General features: G+C 39.1%; 1 protein-coding gene across 1 annotated transcript in view; it reads left to right on the top strand.

Annotated features, from left to right (window-relative positions):
• Positions 1–584: 584 nt before the first annotated feature.
• The window catches only part of LOC142407566 (spermatogenesis-associated protein 7 homolog), a 38,885-nt gene continuing 21,778 nt past the window's right edge, over positions 585–17,691 (top strand). Inside the window, exons 1-3 of the mRNA XM_075497189.1 lie at positions 585–645; positions 5,467–5,559; positions 8,230–8,277. Of these exons, the coding sequence (XP_075353304.1) occupies positions 585–645; positions 5,467–5,559; positions 8,230–8,277 (202 nt within the window). The remainder of the gene's footprint in view (positions 646–5,466; positions 5,560–8,229; positions 8,278–17,691) is intronic.

The raw sequence follows: 17,691 nt of genomic DNA, 5'->3' as shown, positions 1-17,691 counted from the left end.
TGTCCTTAATTTGAAATGAGAGGGGGCTTGTTTGCTTACTTTGCTGTGCTGGGCCCAGCTTTTCTAGGTCTGGCTTCTGTGATGTGAGCCTATACGATTCTGTAGAGTATCTTCAGAAAATCTTTAATGTTATGCTTTTTTCCCCACTGCTTCCCTTGGGCACCAGCAGCACAGTGGCATACTGAGCTGCTCCTTCTTTTGCCTTGAAGATTTATGTTTAGCAGAGATGATCTTTCAGATTGCAAAATATGTGACATTTGCGCAATGCCATGGCTCATTTTTGTGGCCTGCAGAAAATTGCCCTCTAGATGCTGTTGTAACAGGGAATTTTCTCTCAGAGTATCTGGTCAAAAGGGTCCTACTAATTGGTAGGGGTTAAGACAAACAGAAGTAACCTGGCGGGGAAAGGAAACTCGAAAGTGCCAGCCTTTTCATACCTGTATCAGTTGTAGCGTAGCGTTCTGGCCAGGAGATGACTCTTCTGTAATCCCCATAGGACCTGCAGAAAGATAATCGTATTTCTTAATGCTTCCGTAATATGTAACCAATACATTTTCCTTCCCTACCAAGGGTCCCAGATAGCCATGGTGCCTACATACTCCATGATGGGACCTTTCAGAGGACACATGAGTCTCAAAAGTAGCCGTAAGTATTCAAATTATTACTTGAGAGGTGCCTATGTGCTCCAACTTTGGAATAACAGCTTGAATATTATAAGATTGTTAAAAATACATATTTTATTACTGAAACAATATAAAGTAGAGAAGTCCTTCTAATACCTTCTATTACAAAAATCTCACCTTCTTAATTCAGGCAAGCAGCTTTCCTGGTCACGATCTCTGCCAAGCACCTGTAGAAGAATTGCTAGAAAGCTGTTCTGCCTGAAGCTTCCCTTCTCGGAAACGTTGTTCCACTAGTTTCAGTCCTTAATTAGATGCTGGCAAACACGCCACCACCCACCATTTTTGTCCATTTTGTCCTTTGTGCCTCCCTTGACAAAGCCCAGCTGCAGTCGGAGGCATTTCACTCTCTGCGCATAGGGAGTGCTGCATTTCAGGGCCCACGGGGTATTATCCTGCCGTCCTCCTCGTCCCACCTTTTCCAAGGAACCCCAAAGGGCTCAGAGCAGGACACCTACTGTGTCCCCACCTCAGCACTCTGTCATACTGGTTTCCTGTATAAAGGGATATATATGTATTTTCTGGAGGGAACAGAAGGAGATACACCTCTGTTAGATGCGCAAAGCAGAAGCCAAAGCTCAATGCCTGCCAGTGCTTCCTGTAGCTGAGAATAGGCATAAATACTTACGCAGAAGTGGAGCGGCTTGAGATAACTATGCAGCTGAACCAAAATCAGAGGATCTGCAAAACATTTGTCAGCCATTGACTGGGCCACTCTGCTGAGAGTGTCTCATTGGTTACTATATTATCTGCACTGAAGCAAGCACTGTGGCCATAGCCATGGGCAAACGTTCCGAGACAAACACAGAGCAAAGAGGTGGTCCCTTTCCCCTCCAAATTTAGGCTCTAAATACAAGATGAGGAAGTCGACAGGTACAAACAGATGCAGGACCATAACTGTGAACTACTGCTTATGGTACGAGATAACTCTTTCCTTGCAATGCTAGATAGATACTTCTATCAGTTTACAAAAGACAAAGCCAAGGATGTTGCAGAGATGGTTCCCACTTGCCCACAGTGATGTGAAGGGTAGATAAGAATTTGATGTTTCCGACCTTTTGAGGCTCAAGTATCACTGAACAGTTTTTATTTGTTGATTATAAGTACATGTAGCTTTGTCCCCATGTTGTGAAATTTCCACTTGTAGGAATTAGCAGTTAGCAAAGGTATAAAGATAAACTCTTTGCAGTATAGCAGCACTGCAGTTATACTAGTCTTTTAAAGAGTAAAATAGTTGACATGTTCTTGAGAACGTGCTTTTATTTGCTCCTATAAAAGGCAAAAAGTAGTGGCTTTGAATTAGCAGCCTGGTGAGGAGCAAAGTCACCTCTTGTGTTTTTCAAAAGCATATTTTTGTTTTTCAGCTACATGGAAAAGATATGTTTTATCACTGTCATTTTATATCAGTCAAACTTTAGTACTGCTATGACTGGATTTATGATATGACATTATAGCTCTGGACATGATATATTCTCCAGACATGATTTGCAGAAGTAATCTCTTGCAATTCAATCAGTGGAAACTAGGTAAATTAGTCATCGTACAACTATGCATTCAGGACTATAATAAATTACTAGGAAAGTCATTACAAAATAGGAAATAAAAAGAGTCAGTGTTGAGAGAGTTGTCACTGTTCTTTATTGCTCATTCTTGGATCTGTGTTTCCTGGAGATCTTTCCTCACATATAGAAGCAAGATGTAAATGTCTCAAAAGTACAATAGTACTCAGAGTTTAGAAAGATTTTCAAAAGCAGGCAACTTTCTGTAGGTAGATCTGTGCTCATATATAGAAAATGCTGAAACTCTGAAATGTTGAAAACTTGGATAAAGCAATTTGCTAAATGTTGCAGGTAAAGGAGATCTGTGTAAATCAGCAGGAAATACAGAAGTTTGATTCTGTTCAAACATGGGCTTGAGAACTCTGCCTGTCTTTACAGCACACAAAAGGGCTCTTTCAATTTGACCTGACGTGTGTTTGCCCCATCAACAGAGCCTCATAACAGGGCTACTTAAAATTCCTGGAAGATTTCTATTTAACATTTCCCTCAATTTGAAGTTATTCAAAGATGTAAAAGCAAACAAAAGAAAAATCTGTTAAAAAGTGTGAACTTTCCAGTGACCTCAAATAAGATCACCCTTTCTAGGGGTGGGAAATACTTAGATGGGCACCCACTAAATTTCCCCATTTTATTGTTTCTATCCTTAAAACATCTTCTTTGAGAAATGGATGTGTTTTTTCATGTCCTCTTTTCAGAGAGATTGAGACACAGAAAAACAAAATGACTTGCCAAAGTTCAACAGAAAGTCTCTGGCAAAGAAAAGAATTTGCTTTTTTTTCCTTACATAGGAATAACCACAATGCTGCTTATTGCACAATGTTAGTAATTTTCTGGACACAGGATAAAGTTAGATTTTATGAAAGACAAAAAATTAGATTAAACTAGTAGTGCCTTGTATATCTTCAGCATTTCAAATTTGGGGCGGTAATTCATTTTGAGAAGAATGTTCTTTTTATAAATGGATTTTCCATCCCTTTTTAATCCTCAGATATTGTTTGGATTATCACATTGTTCTTCTATCATGCTGTCTTTTTCACTGCGTATATTGAAGCAAGCCGTCACTGCCAATCAGGGAAAGATTTGGGGCATTTCCCGAAATACTGTTTTCTTTTCCTTAGTAACAAAAGCGTCTAGCTGCTGTAGTTTAGGGCATTGCCGTTCCTTGAACTCAGTAGAGCTGCCCCACTTTACACCAGCGAGGGACGGTGCTGGATATTACTTAAGAGCTTGTTCCAGTTGCTTTTGCCAGCAGGAGGTTACAACACAATTGGCAAAATTCATGAAAAAAATTAAGTTTTCAAAGTTTTGGAAGTTAATAACTACTGATCTCAAGCACATAAAAGCTTTGAAACAGAATAGTACTGATTTTAACTCTTTGATTTCTTTAGCATGGTACTGACACCCATGAGTGGTTTCCCTGATTGAAATTGGACACATGGTAAATGCTCGCGATTAGAAATTTCATGAGCTTTATATTCGTCTGCTTCAAGGATCGCATTCCACTGTGGTACTTGTACTACTCGTGCTAAAATTTCATTGAGACAAGAGATAAATGCAGTTTGGTCATAATTTTGCATCAAGTTCTCCATTGCTTTATAGCAAACATAGAGTCATTATTTCTGTTGATGTCTCCGCACCTGTTTGTGTCATGGTGTAAGCACTCTGGCTGTGCCTACGTGTTCGATGAACAATCGGAATGTATGGTCCTGGAGCTGAAGTAACACCACCTTTCTGCGGCTGGTCATGTTGGGATGTGATGCTGCTCCTGGACAGGCTGTTGAAAGCAGGTCTTCATGCCAGTGCCCTTCTGGCAGGCTTCTAGTAGCCAGGAGCTACTAGTAAATAACTTGCAGTTATTTACTAGTAGTAAATAAGTCTTTTACTACTAGTAACTTTTTACTAGTAGTAAACTAGTAAACTACTTTTACTATTTACTAGTAGTTATTTACTACTAGTAAATAAGTCACTTGCAGGAGCACATTAGTAAATAACACTAAATGAAACAACAACTATGGCATTAGGTGTTCTGTCCCGCTCTTTCTTATGGTGCTTGTTCAAAAGATGACACAATAAATTGAATGTAGTCAAGCTCCTTGGCAGTGAAAAACAGTTTGTAGCACTGTCTCGCTTGGTAGGCAAGAGATTTAGACAAGAAAAAGCAACACAGCAAGAAAGCAGCCAAACTGAGGTTAGAAGGATTAATTCCCAGACTCTCAACCCAATGTCTCCTATTCTTTCAAAATACAAGAAAAACTTTGAAACTAAGTCATTAACTGAAATTGTACACTGGGGACATGAACAATGAAATAATAATTTACTTCACTGTGTCAGAAAGCCAAATCTGAACAGGTTGGATGGGCTGATTATCTCAGTGTAAGGTCTATTCTGTGTCTGTCGATGGAAGGCCAAAGGCACGTTAGATTTCTGATCTCCAGTATTCTGTTTATTTTTTAATATTATTTGCTAGCAACATTCTATCTACAAATCCTGTCTGATGATTTGAAAAGGAATCCAGAAATAATATTTTTTTTGAAAAAAGGTTGAAAGACAAGGATCTATCTCAGCCGCACTACCAGGTTAAAATTTAAAATGAGTAAATGCTTATCTGCTTCGTGACTTTTTTTCCTGGGCTAATGAACTTATGTCAGATACAGAGACAAATTCTTCCTAATCTGAGAAGTCTGGTGGGTTAGAGATTCAGAGGAATGTCATGGTCGGTCTGTGCATAACACAGTTCTGTTCTACATCCTGACTCCTTTTCTGGCCCTACTTCTGTCTTTGTGTGTATCCAGTCCATTTTCCTCACAATAGAGTGGTAAAGTTAGGCCTGGTATTACCAAGTGGTAAGATATTCATATGCAGTTTTTTACAGTACTTTTTCCTACTCTTTAGTATTAAATCTTTCAAAATGTAAATGCTTTTTATTATATCAGATATTAAACAGTGAGATCCTCTACTATTCTCCAGAGTTCTATAATATCCAAGGCTCATACATTACTTATTGCAAGTCATAATTCTCAGGTATTCAAAAACATGCAAAATGAGAATAATTTACCACTTTTTCATGTTACATTTCGTGTTACCCTTACCCTTTGAAATAAATGAATGAATATTGACTTGATTTTATTGCAAGCAGGAGAGGATAAATATTAAAATGTTTTCAGAGCCATTATTGCCCGAGACATTTCTTGCCCTGTTGAATGAACTAAGATTTTTCCCTCTTGCAGCTTTTTCTCCCGGACCTTCCTGCAAGCTCTCCAACCAGTACATCATTCAAGATCACATGGCTGCTCATTACAAGAAACTGATGTCTGCCAAAGGTATGTGCAGTCTTTAATGACGACAATATCTGCGTAGCTGCAAGATGAAATCATAGTCAGGGGTATGTTTGTTGCCCTTAGTTTTGGCTGGCTGCTGAATTTCTTCCCCTTTCTTTCCTCCCTCTCCCTGTCACCTACTCAACAGGTGTAGAAGGATTTAAAAGTGAGGCATAACATGGTGTGCCCTAAAAGAGGAGTTATGTAGGAGTTTATGTGCCCTAAAAGAGGAGTTATGTAATACTCTCCCTCCTGTAAACAGCTGCAAACCACTAGACAGAGAATTTGGAATAAAAAAATGTCCTCCGTCAGTTGTCTGGAGCTGTGTAAACTTCCTGGTGCTTCAGGTGCAGATGAAAACAACTGGAGTTGAATGGTCATAGCTGTAGTTAGGTTACTGCAAGACTTGCAGTCCTTGGGCTCCCAAGGCTTTCTAACCAAACAATTCCCTGATAACATGCAGTGAGCTTTATAATAACCCATAGCTGTTGAACAATAAATGAGATTGCTGCTGCATTTTTTGCCAGGAGACCAATCCTTTTGTCAATTTGCAATGCCAAGTGCTTTATCTTAAACAACCTAGCTCAAATCTAGTGCACCTTTTTATCATGCTATCAGAACCACTATTTAAAAGTTTCTTGACCTTCACTCTGCTACGGTTCATGGCTATCCCACTCATATCGGGAGCTGGAGGCTGGATTTCTGCTGTATACTTTTGTACTTCAGTGACTTTTGCTTTTGCATGGGTAATGTCACAGAAAGAGTGAACTCTAAGGACTGTAGAATTCACATCCTAGTGCATTGCTCATAAATATACAGAAGCATCAGGACTAATTAAGAACAGCAAAGACTGCCCTATGTAATTGAAATTTGTTTTATTCTCAACTGGTGAAGCCTAAATGAGGGAGTGAAGATCAAAAAATGAAAGGAAAAAAACAAAGATGTTTTGCAGTCTTTTTGTCTATTACATTCTTAAAGCTCAGAAGAAAATACACAGAAGATATTCTTGGCATAAAAGGAGCCAAGTGCTTTGTTCCCAAGCAGGTTTCAATTTTCTTTTTTCAAATGTCAGTCCTGCTTGTCTGTAGCAGAATTCAGTTAAGCTGGAAAGAGCTTCTCACAGTAGGTGCTAATCAAAACTTCCAGTGGCTAAAATTTCTAATTCTTAGGTGTTTCACCATCTGCAGTTACAGTTCTCAAAAGTCAGATTTGGAGCGTACTAGAGCAGGATCCTTTAATATTAAAACACTTATTTTACTTATTATAGTGCTTCATCATTTCTACAGGTTTTCCTTGTAGAGCTAAACTTTTGCATACATATTAAAAACTGCAATATTGCAAGGACATCAAGGTTCTCTTCTGTACATACCTTGATGCTCTGAAGTGCTGACTTGCCACATGTTCTGTACATCCTTACAGGAGATGATAGGATTTTGTGCCTCTGAAAAAAATCTGATCAGGGCTGTCTAAAGGCCTTCTCCAGTATCCTTCTAAATATTCTCCAATCTTTTTGAAATACAGCTGTCTTTTTAAATACAACGTATTTGGCCTCACTCCAGACAGTCGCTAGCCCTGCATGTCTGAAATGTTGTTTGGAGCACTTGTACAAACTCCAATTTGCTGTGATATTTGGCAATAATCACAAAAGTGTCTTGGATGGAAATGGAGTCAGTGTCCTTCAAATGAAACTGGAATATTGAACTTCTCCTAGGTGATTGCTTTTCCATCCACAGTCAAAAATAGTATTTCCCCATATTCCTCATCTATATCCAGGTATATGCAATCAGACATACAGCTCCATTAACAGCCATACCATCTCCTGTATGGACACATGACTTAATGAAGACTGTGCAGCAGTAGAGTGACTGGGCTTGGTTCCTTGAAGCTCACTTGATTTAACCTTTTATGGTGAAAATCAAATGACCGAATAACAGAAAATGCTGTGTACAAAACTGCCTATGTAATTGTACAATCAAATAACTCCTGTTGCTAGAAAGATGATGAAGAACTGATGACCTTGAGCCTAAGGACAACTTGAATCTCACTCTTAGAGCATCGCTTGGCAGTTTCCCCTGGCTGATAGCAGCTGTACTACTCATCCCTGAAATATAAACTTTCTGGGTAGCAGTAGATGCCAATACAAAATTAGTACAGCATTTCTTAAATTGTAAACTAAAATGAAGGTTAATAAATGTAGCTGTACTGGCTCTTACTTCTATACCTAAGTAAAGATGGGAGAAAGCCACAAAATTCAGACCCAGTTTTGATACTGAACCAACAACAGCACTGCTGGGGCACTTATCTTATGCTTTTACCCAGATGAAGACAAGGGGTCAAATCCTCAGTTGGTGTAATTGCACCTGGTCTAATTGTAGTTGGTGTAACTCAACTAACTTCACTACATTTAAGCTATGCTAGCTTTTGAGAGATGACCATTGGCAAAGATAACAGCAGGAAACAGGAAGAAAATAGTATATATCACTAGGGAAACAATAGGATTTGGTGGTTTGTAGATCTGCATTATTAATAAAGCTAATATTAGGCAGACTGGTACCACATTCCCACAGGGAATTCAACACCTTAGGATGATCAGTTTCATCTCTATCCATTTTTGTATGACTATTTGTGATGTTAGTGTTTCATTGGACTGAACCTTCTTTTTTGTTAATACAGCTGCTGTTGATTCATCTGCACCAAAGAGTTTGCATACCAGTGTTAAATGTGAGTTGTTTTGTTTTGTTTTGTTTTCGAAATAGGTCTGGCTCCATTTGTTTGGTTTGGAAATGCTTGTCTTTTATGATGAAGGTGTTCTGAAGAGGCATAGACGTGCTGAAAATATGCATCGCTGTGGTTAAGATAATAGTATCTAGTACCTAATATCTAATCTAGTATCTAAGTTAATAGCTGTACCTAGCACTTGGTTCACGTGTGCACAGATACATGCTAACTTGCAGACCATGGGACTCCGATAGACATACTTGAAGCAACATGGTTGTTGGAGGCATAAATTGCTTTAGTATTCCAGTCTAAACTCAGACCACTGGCCCTTTGAATTCCTTGCTAATCCAAGCTGTATTTTTCATTTCCTTAACTGCTTCGTGTATCTCTGGGCATCAGGCATACTATAGTTAACAAGGTTTTGAGGAATGAATGGGGTTTTGGTAAGAGAACATTGCACTGCACCTTAACGCCACCTCTTGGCTGAAGCCTGCAGTACCCAATGTGTAGGCAGAGTCTCCCCTGCCCTTCCTTTTTTGAAAGGACGAAAGGCTGATGAAAAGCAATACATTCATCCCTTTCCCTGAAAACAGAGCATTCGCTTTGGAATGTGTTTAGTTTTCTTCATTCACCAGGTTGTATGGCATATGCTGCTTCCCTGTTTGATAGTTACATACATGCAAGCACACACCCTTTCTACACAGAAACCCCCCATTTTAAAATGAAATTTAAAAAGCTGGAAAAATGAAAGCTTCTATTTTTCCACAGTGCATGCCTAGTGGGAACCATGTATCAGAGATCTGCAGTGGGCTATTGCTCTGAGCAGAGTATAATGTACTTGGAAGCAAAGATAGCTCAAAGGCAACAGTGGGATGCAGTTGTTCAAGCAAGACATGCAAGCCAAGAAGGCAAACAAAACTCTTGCCCATAAAGGTTTAGAAAAATGTATCCTATGAGATCTTTAGTACAGAAGAGCAAGAGAACAAGTTCAGGATCACACATCACAATCAAAATTCTCATCTCTTTGTTTTTTAACTCCTCATGCTCAACAGTATGTTTTTCTTTTTTCAGTGCTGTCTTTTGTATAATAATTTTTAAAGTAGTATTTCTGATTAATCGCTTTGACAGTAACAGAAAGTAACAGAAAGAAACGCCACAGAAAGCTTTCTGAGAATGTTAGTTTGACAGAGAGATGATCCTGACACAGAAGTGCATGAGGAGTAGAATCTCACCTACTTGAGAACATCAAGAGGACAGAGAATTTGTTCAGCTACCTGTGTTAGCTACAATAGCAAGTTTTCCTAGATGATGTATCAGAGTAAAACATTATCTGTGTTTCTTGCAATGCTTTCTTAGGAAGGTATTCCTCTTACACAGGTAAGCAGGACTGTGCTGTTGTGTGAAGTTTCTGTTAATTTAGAAGCCCACATGAGTACAAGGCTGCTGGTGCACACAGAAGCCATAACATGAGATTCTCAGTCAGAGAAAGTGAGGACCCAATACCATTTTTAGCCCGCTGGGGAAATGCAAATCACCTTTGTCATTTAATATTTACCTTCACTAAAAGATACTATGTGTCAGCTAAGACCTTTTTCTGACAGGTTAGCTGTGGAAATGTCTGTCTTGGCAAAAGAAGTTTTGTCCCTCGAAGGATAAAACTCAAAATTTAGAAGTCATGATGAAAAGGTGCATCAGAACTTATGTCTTCTGAAGTGTTAAGTAGGGCAGTAGCACAATGGAGGTACAGCTGCTGCTAATGGGGTTGATGTGCAAATCATTTGAGCGGTATAAAATGACTTTATGCCTACAAAAATAGGCTTCTGTTTATCATTTGCATATTCAAAGACACAAAATAAATGAAGGCTGTTTTGCCAGCTTACTAGAATAATAGGAGGACAAAAATAATTTTCTGCTTAGCACAAGATTACAGCGTTTTCTTCTTTTCATGTAAAATTTTCTCCCACAACAGTCTCCCACTATTGCTATTACTAGTTAGTAAGTGTGGTGTGCTTTTAAGACCTTGAAATTTATCAGAACTTTGACAGATACACATTCTGATGCAGTATAATTTCTTACCTGTTCTCAATCCATACACTCAGATAGGTATAACCTTGTTTTCCAAATGTGTGATCTGTGTTGGATACCACATGTTTCAATGGTAGGCTGCAAGAAGAAAATTCAGGTCCCTCAGTAGTGATGCAGACATATGCAAACCTGTTAAAATAAAGAGAAAAACTCAAACAGCTACAAAGATTAGTTCTGAAAAGACAGAAGAAAATACAGTGTGCAACGCTTTCTTTCATTTTAAGAATAAATGCACTGCAGATAAAACACTGTAAATAATTAGCTTTTTTGACAATCTGAAAATGCACCATTTCACAAGCTGTCTGTACCATTGCACTTCAGATTAAGAACTGTGTAGAAAAAGTGGGACATGTGCAATGTATGGGACCTTCTCCTGAATGTCTTCAGGTATATCTCGGATTTTCAATCCTAGGGTTTAGAAGGGCACTGTTTTAAATTTGGTGCTTCATTGGGCCTTTTGCTAGTTTAGATTTCATGAAGTTGATAATGTTGCAGTTGGTAAGAGTGTCATTGAATTAGGTGAGTTTGTTTCTTCTGTTTAGAAGAAATAAAAAATTCTTCTAATGACCTTTAAATATTGTTTATGAAGCATTGCAAGTGCCAGCTTTCATCTATTGGTGTGAATAGAATAGAATAGAACTAGACTATTTCAGTTGGAAGGGACCTACAACGATCATCTAGTCCAACTGCCTGACCAGTTCAGAGCTGACCAAATTAAAGCATGTTATTAAGGGCCTTGTCCAAATGCCTGTGAAACACCGACGGACATAGGGCATCGACCACCTCTCTAGGAAGCCTGTTGCAGTGTTTGAGCACCCTCTCGGTAAAGAAGTGCGTCCTAATGTACAGTCTAAACCTCCCCTGGCACAGCTTTGAGCCATTCCCACATGTCCTATCACTGAATACCAGGGTGAAATAATAGTTGTAATAATATTTAATAGTAATAACATGTAATAGTTGTAATAGTAATAATTACTCCTTACTGTCAGAGTAATATTTGAAATGCTGTTGAAATTGCACAAACTTATGACAAAAGTTAGGGAGAAACAGCTGTCATGAAACCTCCTGAGCAGTCCTTTCTCTCCAATATGGAGCTCGCTTTGTTGTAGCAGTAAGACTGCATCTCTGGTCTCCTTGTGCTAAGAATCGTGGTCCGTTTTTCAGCTCTCATCAAAGGATGGAAACATGTATCTGCCCCTGCCTTAAGACTAGATATATTAGCTGGAGATGCATCAGAGATCAGGAATATGGGAGAAACGGTTCATCATTGTTAGTGTTCTTGTGGAAGTAAAATTAAGCAGAGGTGTTTTAAGAGTCATGAGAGCAGCATGGCTTATGAAACTACTGTGAAAACAGTGATTCCTTGGCCATCCCAGTGTGGAAAATGTCTGACTAGGAGGATGTTTACATTTCTTACTCTCAGCAGAAGACACATTTGCTAGAAAGAACATCTAATAAGGATGGAAAGAGCATAAGGTGTGTTGCTGAACACACCAGTGACCAGGTTTCAGAAGAGTGTCTTAGCAATCAAAAAGAAGAATTTCTGTTCCAATGAAAATGTGAAAGTTCTGGTGGAAAAAAAAAATCCATTTTGAGGCATTGTTTCTATTCCAACAAAGGAGAAAATACAAAATTATTTTGTTTGAAATCAGATACCTTATTTATTTATACAGCATTGAGCTTGAGACTTAAACTTACCTGTGACACCCAGGAAGTCCTCCAAATTTCTCAGTTATTAGGGCTTAATAATTAACAATTAATAATAAGCAGCTAAATTACATCCTTGGACCTTGGAAGCATAAGACAGTGTTCCCATGGCCAGCTCTAGAAGTCTCTTCCAACCAGGATTTCCATGATACTATGATGCTCTGCCCCAGATTCACAGAGCCCAAGTTTGAGTCAGATCTCCTGAGGCTGATCAGCTCAGTAAGAGGAGCAGAAATCTTGGCTGATGTGCATATGAAGCTGTCCCAGATGAGCTGGCAGGAAACTAGGAAAAACTTAACACTCATGAAAGATTAATCAAAACCAGCCCTAGACAGGGGAATGCATAAAGGTAACCCACACTTCGCACAGGAAAATGAGCCACCCAAATCGTTAGTTGGTCCTGCAGTTCTGAAAATCCCTTACTAAAGCTCAGTTCTTTGGCTCCATCACAGACTCATCCACCCCTCCAGGGAAGCGTGGTGGTCCAGGGCACCCTGCCCTAGTTCTCTTCCTACTCTCCCATTCCAGGAATGAGCGCGACTCCACCAAAGCCTGCTCTCATGTATTGTTTTCCTCCTAGTTTTGCAGTATCTGCTCTGCTTCCATTAGCAGAGTGTTGGGTAGCAGTCCAGCAAAATAAGCACAGCAGCATGGTGAAACTGTGGTAGGAAGTGGTCAGGTGCTTCAGGCTCACTCTACCCAAGTTAAAGAATCTCCTGAAGGAAGACCTAAAGTAAATCTGGCTCTCTAGGCACACCTTTAGGTCTCCACAATCTTGGTCTCAAGGCAAAGCCATTTCTTCTCTCTGTTGAGCTACAGATTGATTACCAAGCCAAGGTCAACTACTTAAAATGGCAAGATGAGCCATTCAGACCATTGTGTGTTCTGCACAATTCCCTTGCACTTTTAGGAGTACAGTGTATACGTTTACCCAAAAGGAATGACAAGTAATAGTATATGTAAGTACATGAGGCCATGTGACTGTTTCCCATTCACCTTTTATGGAGCATTGATCATATAATTGCTCCATGTGCTCTGACTCATTTTTATAAATATGAAACCCAAATGTACGTACAAGGGTGTGCAGAAACACGTGCTTTAGTAACTGGAAAAAGGAAGAATAACTTTAAGAGGAATTTTATTTTTCTGTGTACCAGCAGAGTACTTAAGTGCTTAGATATGGCACATAGTGGTCTTTTTGTAACCTATGTTTTTCCCTTTCTAATTCTCTGCATGAGACAGACATTAGTCAAAATAATAATTTCCACTTGGGTTTTAACCAGTTTAAAATGAAGTTGCTTTGCGACTTTCAAGACTGTAACACCCGTGAAAAAGAACAAGTTGTTTCTCCAGACAGTTCAAAGACATACAAAATTGCAGCGTTTTATCTACAGTTTGTGTGAATAATCTATGCAGCCAATTATATAAATGTAATTTTATCCTTACAGATGTAGAATCTTAGTTGTCACTAATCTTGGGCAATTGAATGGATCATTTAGCAATCAGTGGAAATTAATGTGTTTACATATGCAAACATCAATTTTCTATCATTGGAAGTTTATGGAGCATTAGTGAGATGGTTTTTAATAATAAATTTTGCAGTCTGTAAAAAATAAATGTGTATATCACCGTTACAAGGGAGCTGCAATGAAGGGAAAATCAAATGTATGACTACGGTGCGTCATCCAGCTATCAATGATTAAACAGCTAGTCTGGTTCATAAATTCTTCTCCTCATGCTTCAAATCCTACACTATGCTAGCAACTCCATTTGGGATCTGAGTTCCTTTACGGTAGCCACTGCACAGTTTAAAGATCATCTTCTGGGGATATCTGCCCAAAATGATGCACCAGCTAGAACAGGGTAAATGTGTGCTATCATCCTCTTTTACAGGGAGGAAATTAAGACACCAGAGATGAATTAACATACCTGTGATCACACTGGAGCCTGTTGTAGAGCTGGGAATTAAATGATAGTTTTCTAAGTCCTACTGCAGTGCTTTAATCACAAAACCATCCTTCCCATCAATTTCAGCGTCAGCGCTGTTGAAAGGAGTATTTGTAAAAGGGCAGGAAGAAAGCAGTGGGAGCTGTTGGAGGATGCAGAGAGCAGGAGTCCTCATAACCATTGTGCACTGGCTTTTTAACTTTGCGTTCCTACTCCACTGCCAAAGGAGAAAGCAGCATACGTCAGCAATCAGTCAGTACTTTAAACAGGGATGAAGCATCTTGACATTTCTCTTGTACTCCAACTTCTAGAATTCCTTTCCTCCTTGAATACTTCCGTACAGTATCGGTATAAGAAAAGTGCCATTATCCCTCTAGAGGCTTGTGCGTTCCTGTCAGTGATCTGCGGACAGATGTTATGACTTCTACTTCTGGCCTTACCAACAATGACCTTTCACCACAAAATATAGAATCAGTTCAAATAACGAGTGACCTAGCTATAGGAAATTTTGTTTGCCAAAGTAATAGAAATTCTAGAAAAAGTTCTTGGTCGCTCCTTGGCATAAAGCAGAGTTTACAGTTGAGCATCCCTCCACCTACTGCCTGTTGGCTTCAGGTAAGAGATGAAAATCTGTAGCTTGGCTAAGAGGTTTTACCAATTTTTAGTAACTTAAGAGATCAGAATCTTAAAAAATCAAGAGCAATGATGCTGGATGTATCCTTCTGTTGGACCACCTTTTCACACTGTGAATTACCATTGTAAATCTGTACTGGCACATGAGGGATGGAGGGAGGGAGATCTGGCCTTTTGTATCAGAAATGTGCTGAAACATGCTTTAAATGAGAAACAGGCTGCAAGAATGGGAGATGCTCTAAGTGTCAGATTTTGCTCTTATTTGCTTATGCAGGAAGTTGTGAATACTTAGGTTAAGAGCTTGTGGTAGTTACAGAGCTGTGAACCTCACCTTTTGAATATATCTTATTTATACTCACTAAATGATGAAGAAAAATAGACTACTTCCCTTACGTAAGTAGAACAAATGCCAAATCTTGTCTTTGTTCAAATAAAAGAGAGTGCGTTCTTTCTTTATTTTGAGGTGGTCTATGAAGGAATTGTCAAGTGCCGTCAGCTCCATTGATGTCCGTGAATTTGTTAGTAAGGCAGAACCAGTCACAGCAGACGTGGGTTACAGCCAAACCTTTCAAGCAGTTCAGAATTGCTGGATTGGGTGGTTTGTTATGGAAAACCGATTCCTTCTTGCCTTCCTCTTGGGGAAATTCCTGTCAGTGTCAGCGTGAGTACTCACATTAGCAAAATGTGCAGAATTTGGCATGGGATTAGAAAACAACATGGCAAACGACAACAGGCAGTGTCTCTTAGCAATGTTTCCTGAGTATATCTGGCATTTCGGAGACTTTTCTTCCCCTATAAAATTGTTGTTATCCACTCATTTGATAGTATTGCAGCATTTAAGTATTGATGAAAACAAATAATGCTGAACCAGAGCTTGGAGCTTAAAAAACACCCACGCGCTGTAGATTAACGTGCCAACATAGGCTTTTCATAATGACAGCTAGCATGGCAAAGAGCATCTTAAATAAAATCTAAGCACTTGAGCCTCACTTACCACTGATTTCTGCTGAAGGAATGGTCTTGTTTGCTCTGAAATGCCAAAATAAGCAGTCCCCACACCAGACAAACTATTACCAGTGCAGACTGCAGCATTTGGCCCATAGATGCGAACATCATGACTAACTGTCATTGTATCCATTTGCATTGCACTGGCCCAAAATCTGAGATTACATCAGTTAACAAGAACAGCAAAAATTGAGAAAAAATGAAATTTCAGAGAGGTTGATAGGCGATCCATGATGACTGACACGTATCTCAGAGTTTCATAGACACAGAGAGAATAAACTGTTGCAGTTATATAGCCTTTGTTTTTTTCCCTAAGTCTTCTCTCCGTTCATTGCTGGTTTACAGACTTGGGGGGGGAATGGTTTAGAAGTATGTCCAAACCTTATTTATGTACATCCCATTTCTCATTAACTGTTCCAAAGGCTAACTTACCTTGCTATGAGGAACATACGCCTTTCTTTTAGGAAGAATTTGTCTAGTCTTGGTAAATCTTTGCTTGACAAACTGTATTGTTTAATTTCTGTTCTGTCTATAGGTGGTTATAAGCCGGAATAAAGTTACTTCTTAACCACCCTTTTGAGGAACTAAATACATTCAGCTCCTGAAATCTATCACCGTGAAGAGCGTTTTCCAGACTTCATCATTCTGATGGCTCTTCTCTGCATCCTTCCCAATTTATAAATGCTTCTCGAGTAGTAAAGTTTTAGAGCAGGATATGTAATTCCAGCAGCAGCTATCCACCTGTCAAAGGAAACTGCAGTAAAGGCTCACTGTACTTACACTTGAGATTTCCACTCTTTATAGGCAATGCTATTACACTAGTTTTGGCTACACTGTCACTGTGGGAAATTACAGGCAGCTGTTTGTCTAGGAGAAGGTACGAATGTTTTTCAGTGACACTGATTCCCAGATAAGACTCACCTCCTTTAAGTAAGAGCCTGCATTTTCTGAATGGAAGTGTTCCATTATCCATGCTGAAAAGTATACTGCTTGCCTACATCGACCTCACTCAGCAAGATCACTTTCTTACAGTAAACCACCCCTTTATTATTCACGAGTTCCCCAGCTGTAGTTGTTCAAGCTTTGTGTGGAATTATTTTATGTTTTCTTTCAGATAACGGAAAGAATTTAATAATATAATATCAAAAATGATCCTTGCATTAGAAACACCTGCCTTGCAAGGAAGGAGTCCTCACCTCTAATTACATTTTCAGATCTGCCAGTTAGCCATTTTGTAAACACATGTAATTTTGTAGTGTTCTAATTTCTTAGTCAAAATGTCATGCAGAACAAAGCCAGGGAGCTTACAGAAGTTTTTTAAACCAACACCTTTATCTCACTCAGCCGAAATCAGCATCTCTCTTTTTTTTTTCTTAACAAGTTAGCATGGTGATTTGTTTTTAAAGCTTTTTGATTGGTGCTGCTTATATTACTTACTTTAATCGAGTGTTGTAACAGCCATTCAGTTATTATGCTCAGGACTGGTATCGGTCTGACAGGCCTGGAGTTCATTTACCACTTTTGCTCTTCTTTTTCCCTCCCAGTCCTTTGAAAACTTCCTTGTTGTTTCAAAACTCATCAGGAGTTAAACATCAGCCAACTCTTTTAAAACACTTGGTAGGAATTAAACCAGAACTCCCACTGCGAGCCAAAAATGAAGGCATGAGCCAAGGTGTGGATTCTATTTCTAACTATAATCACTGAGTTTTGTAACATCTGGTAAACAACTTAGGGGAAACCTGTTCTGGGTTTATATCCCATGTTCATACTTGAGCCACAATGTTTTGCATTAGACCTGAAAATAACCTTCTCTTTTAGGAGGCAGCTGTGGAATCAGGCTAAGGTGTTTGCCAGCTCTTCTTACTATTTAAGATAAGTAGAACTGAAAAGCACTAGATTTTAAGAAAAAAAAAAAAAAAAAGTAGTCGGTTTCATTCTGATTGACCAATATTATCAGCTAAACTGCTTCTACTATGTCGAGTAAGTTTGCGTCCGCTCATTTTGTACACGGGCCTTTCACACAGCAGCAAAGGAGAGACA

Source organism: Mycteria americana, chromosome 3 (genome assembly GCF_035582795.1).
Source record: "Mycteria americana isolate JAX WOST 10 ecotype Jacksonville Zoo and Gardens chromosome 3, USCA_MyAme_1.0, whole genome shotgun sequence".
NCBI classification, from domain to species: domain Eukaryota; kingdom Metazoa; phylum Chordata; class Aves; order Ciconiiformes; family Ciconiidae; genus Mycteria; species Mycteria americana.
This window is presented reverse-complemented; position numbering and strand designations above follow the sequence as displayed.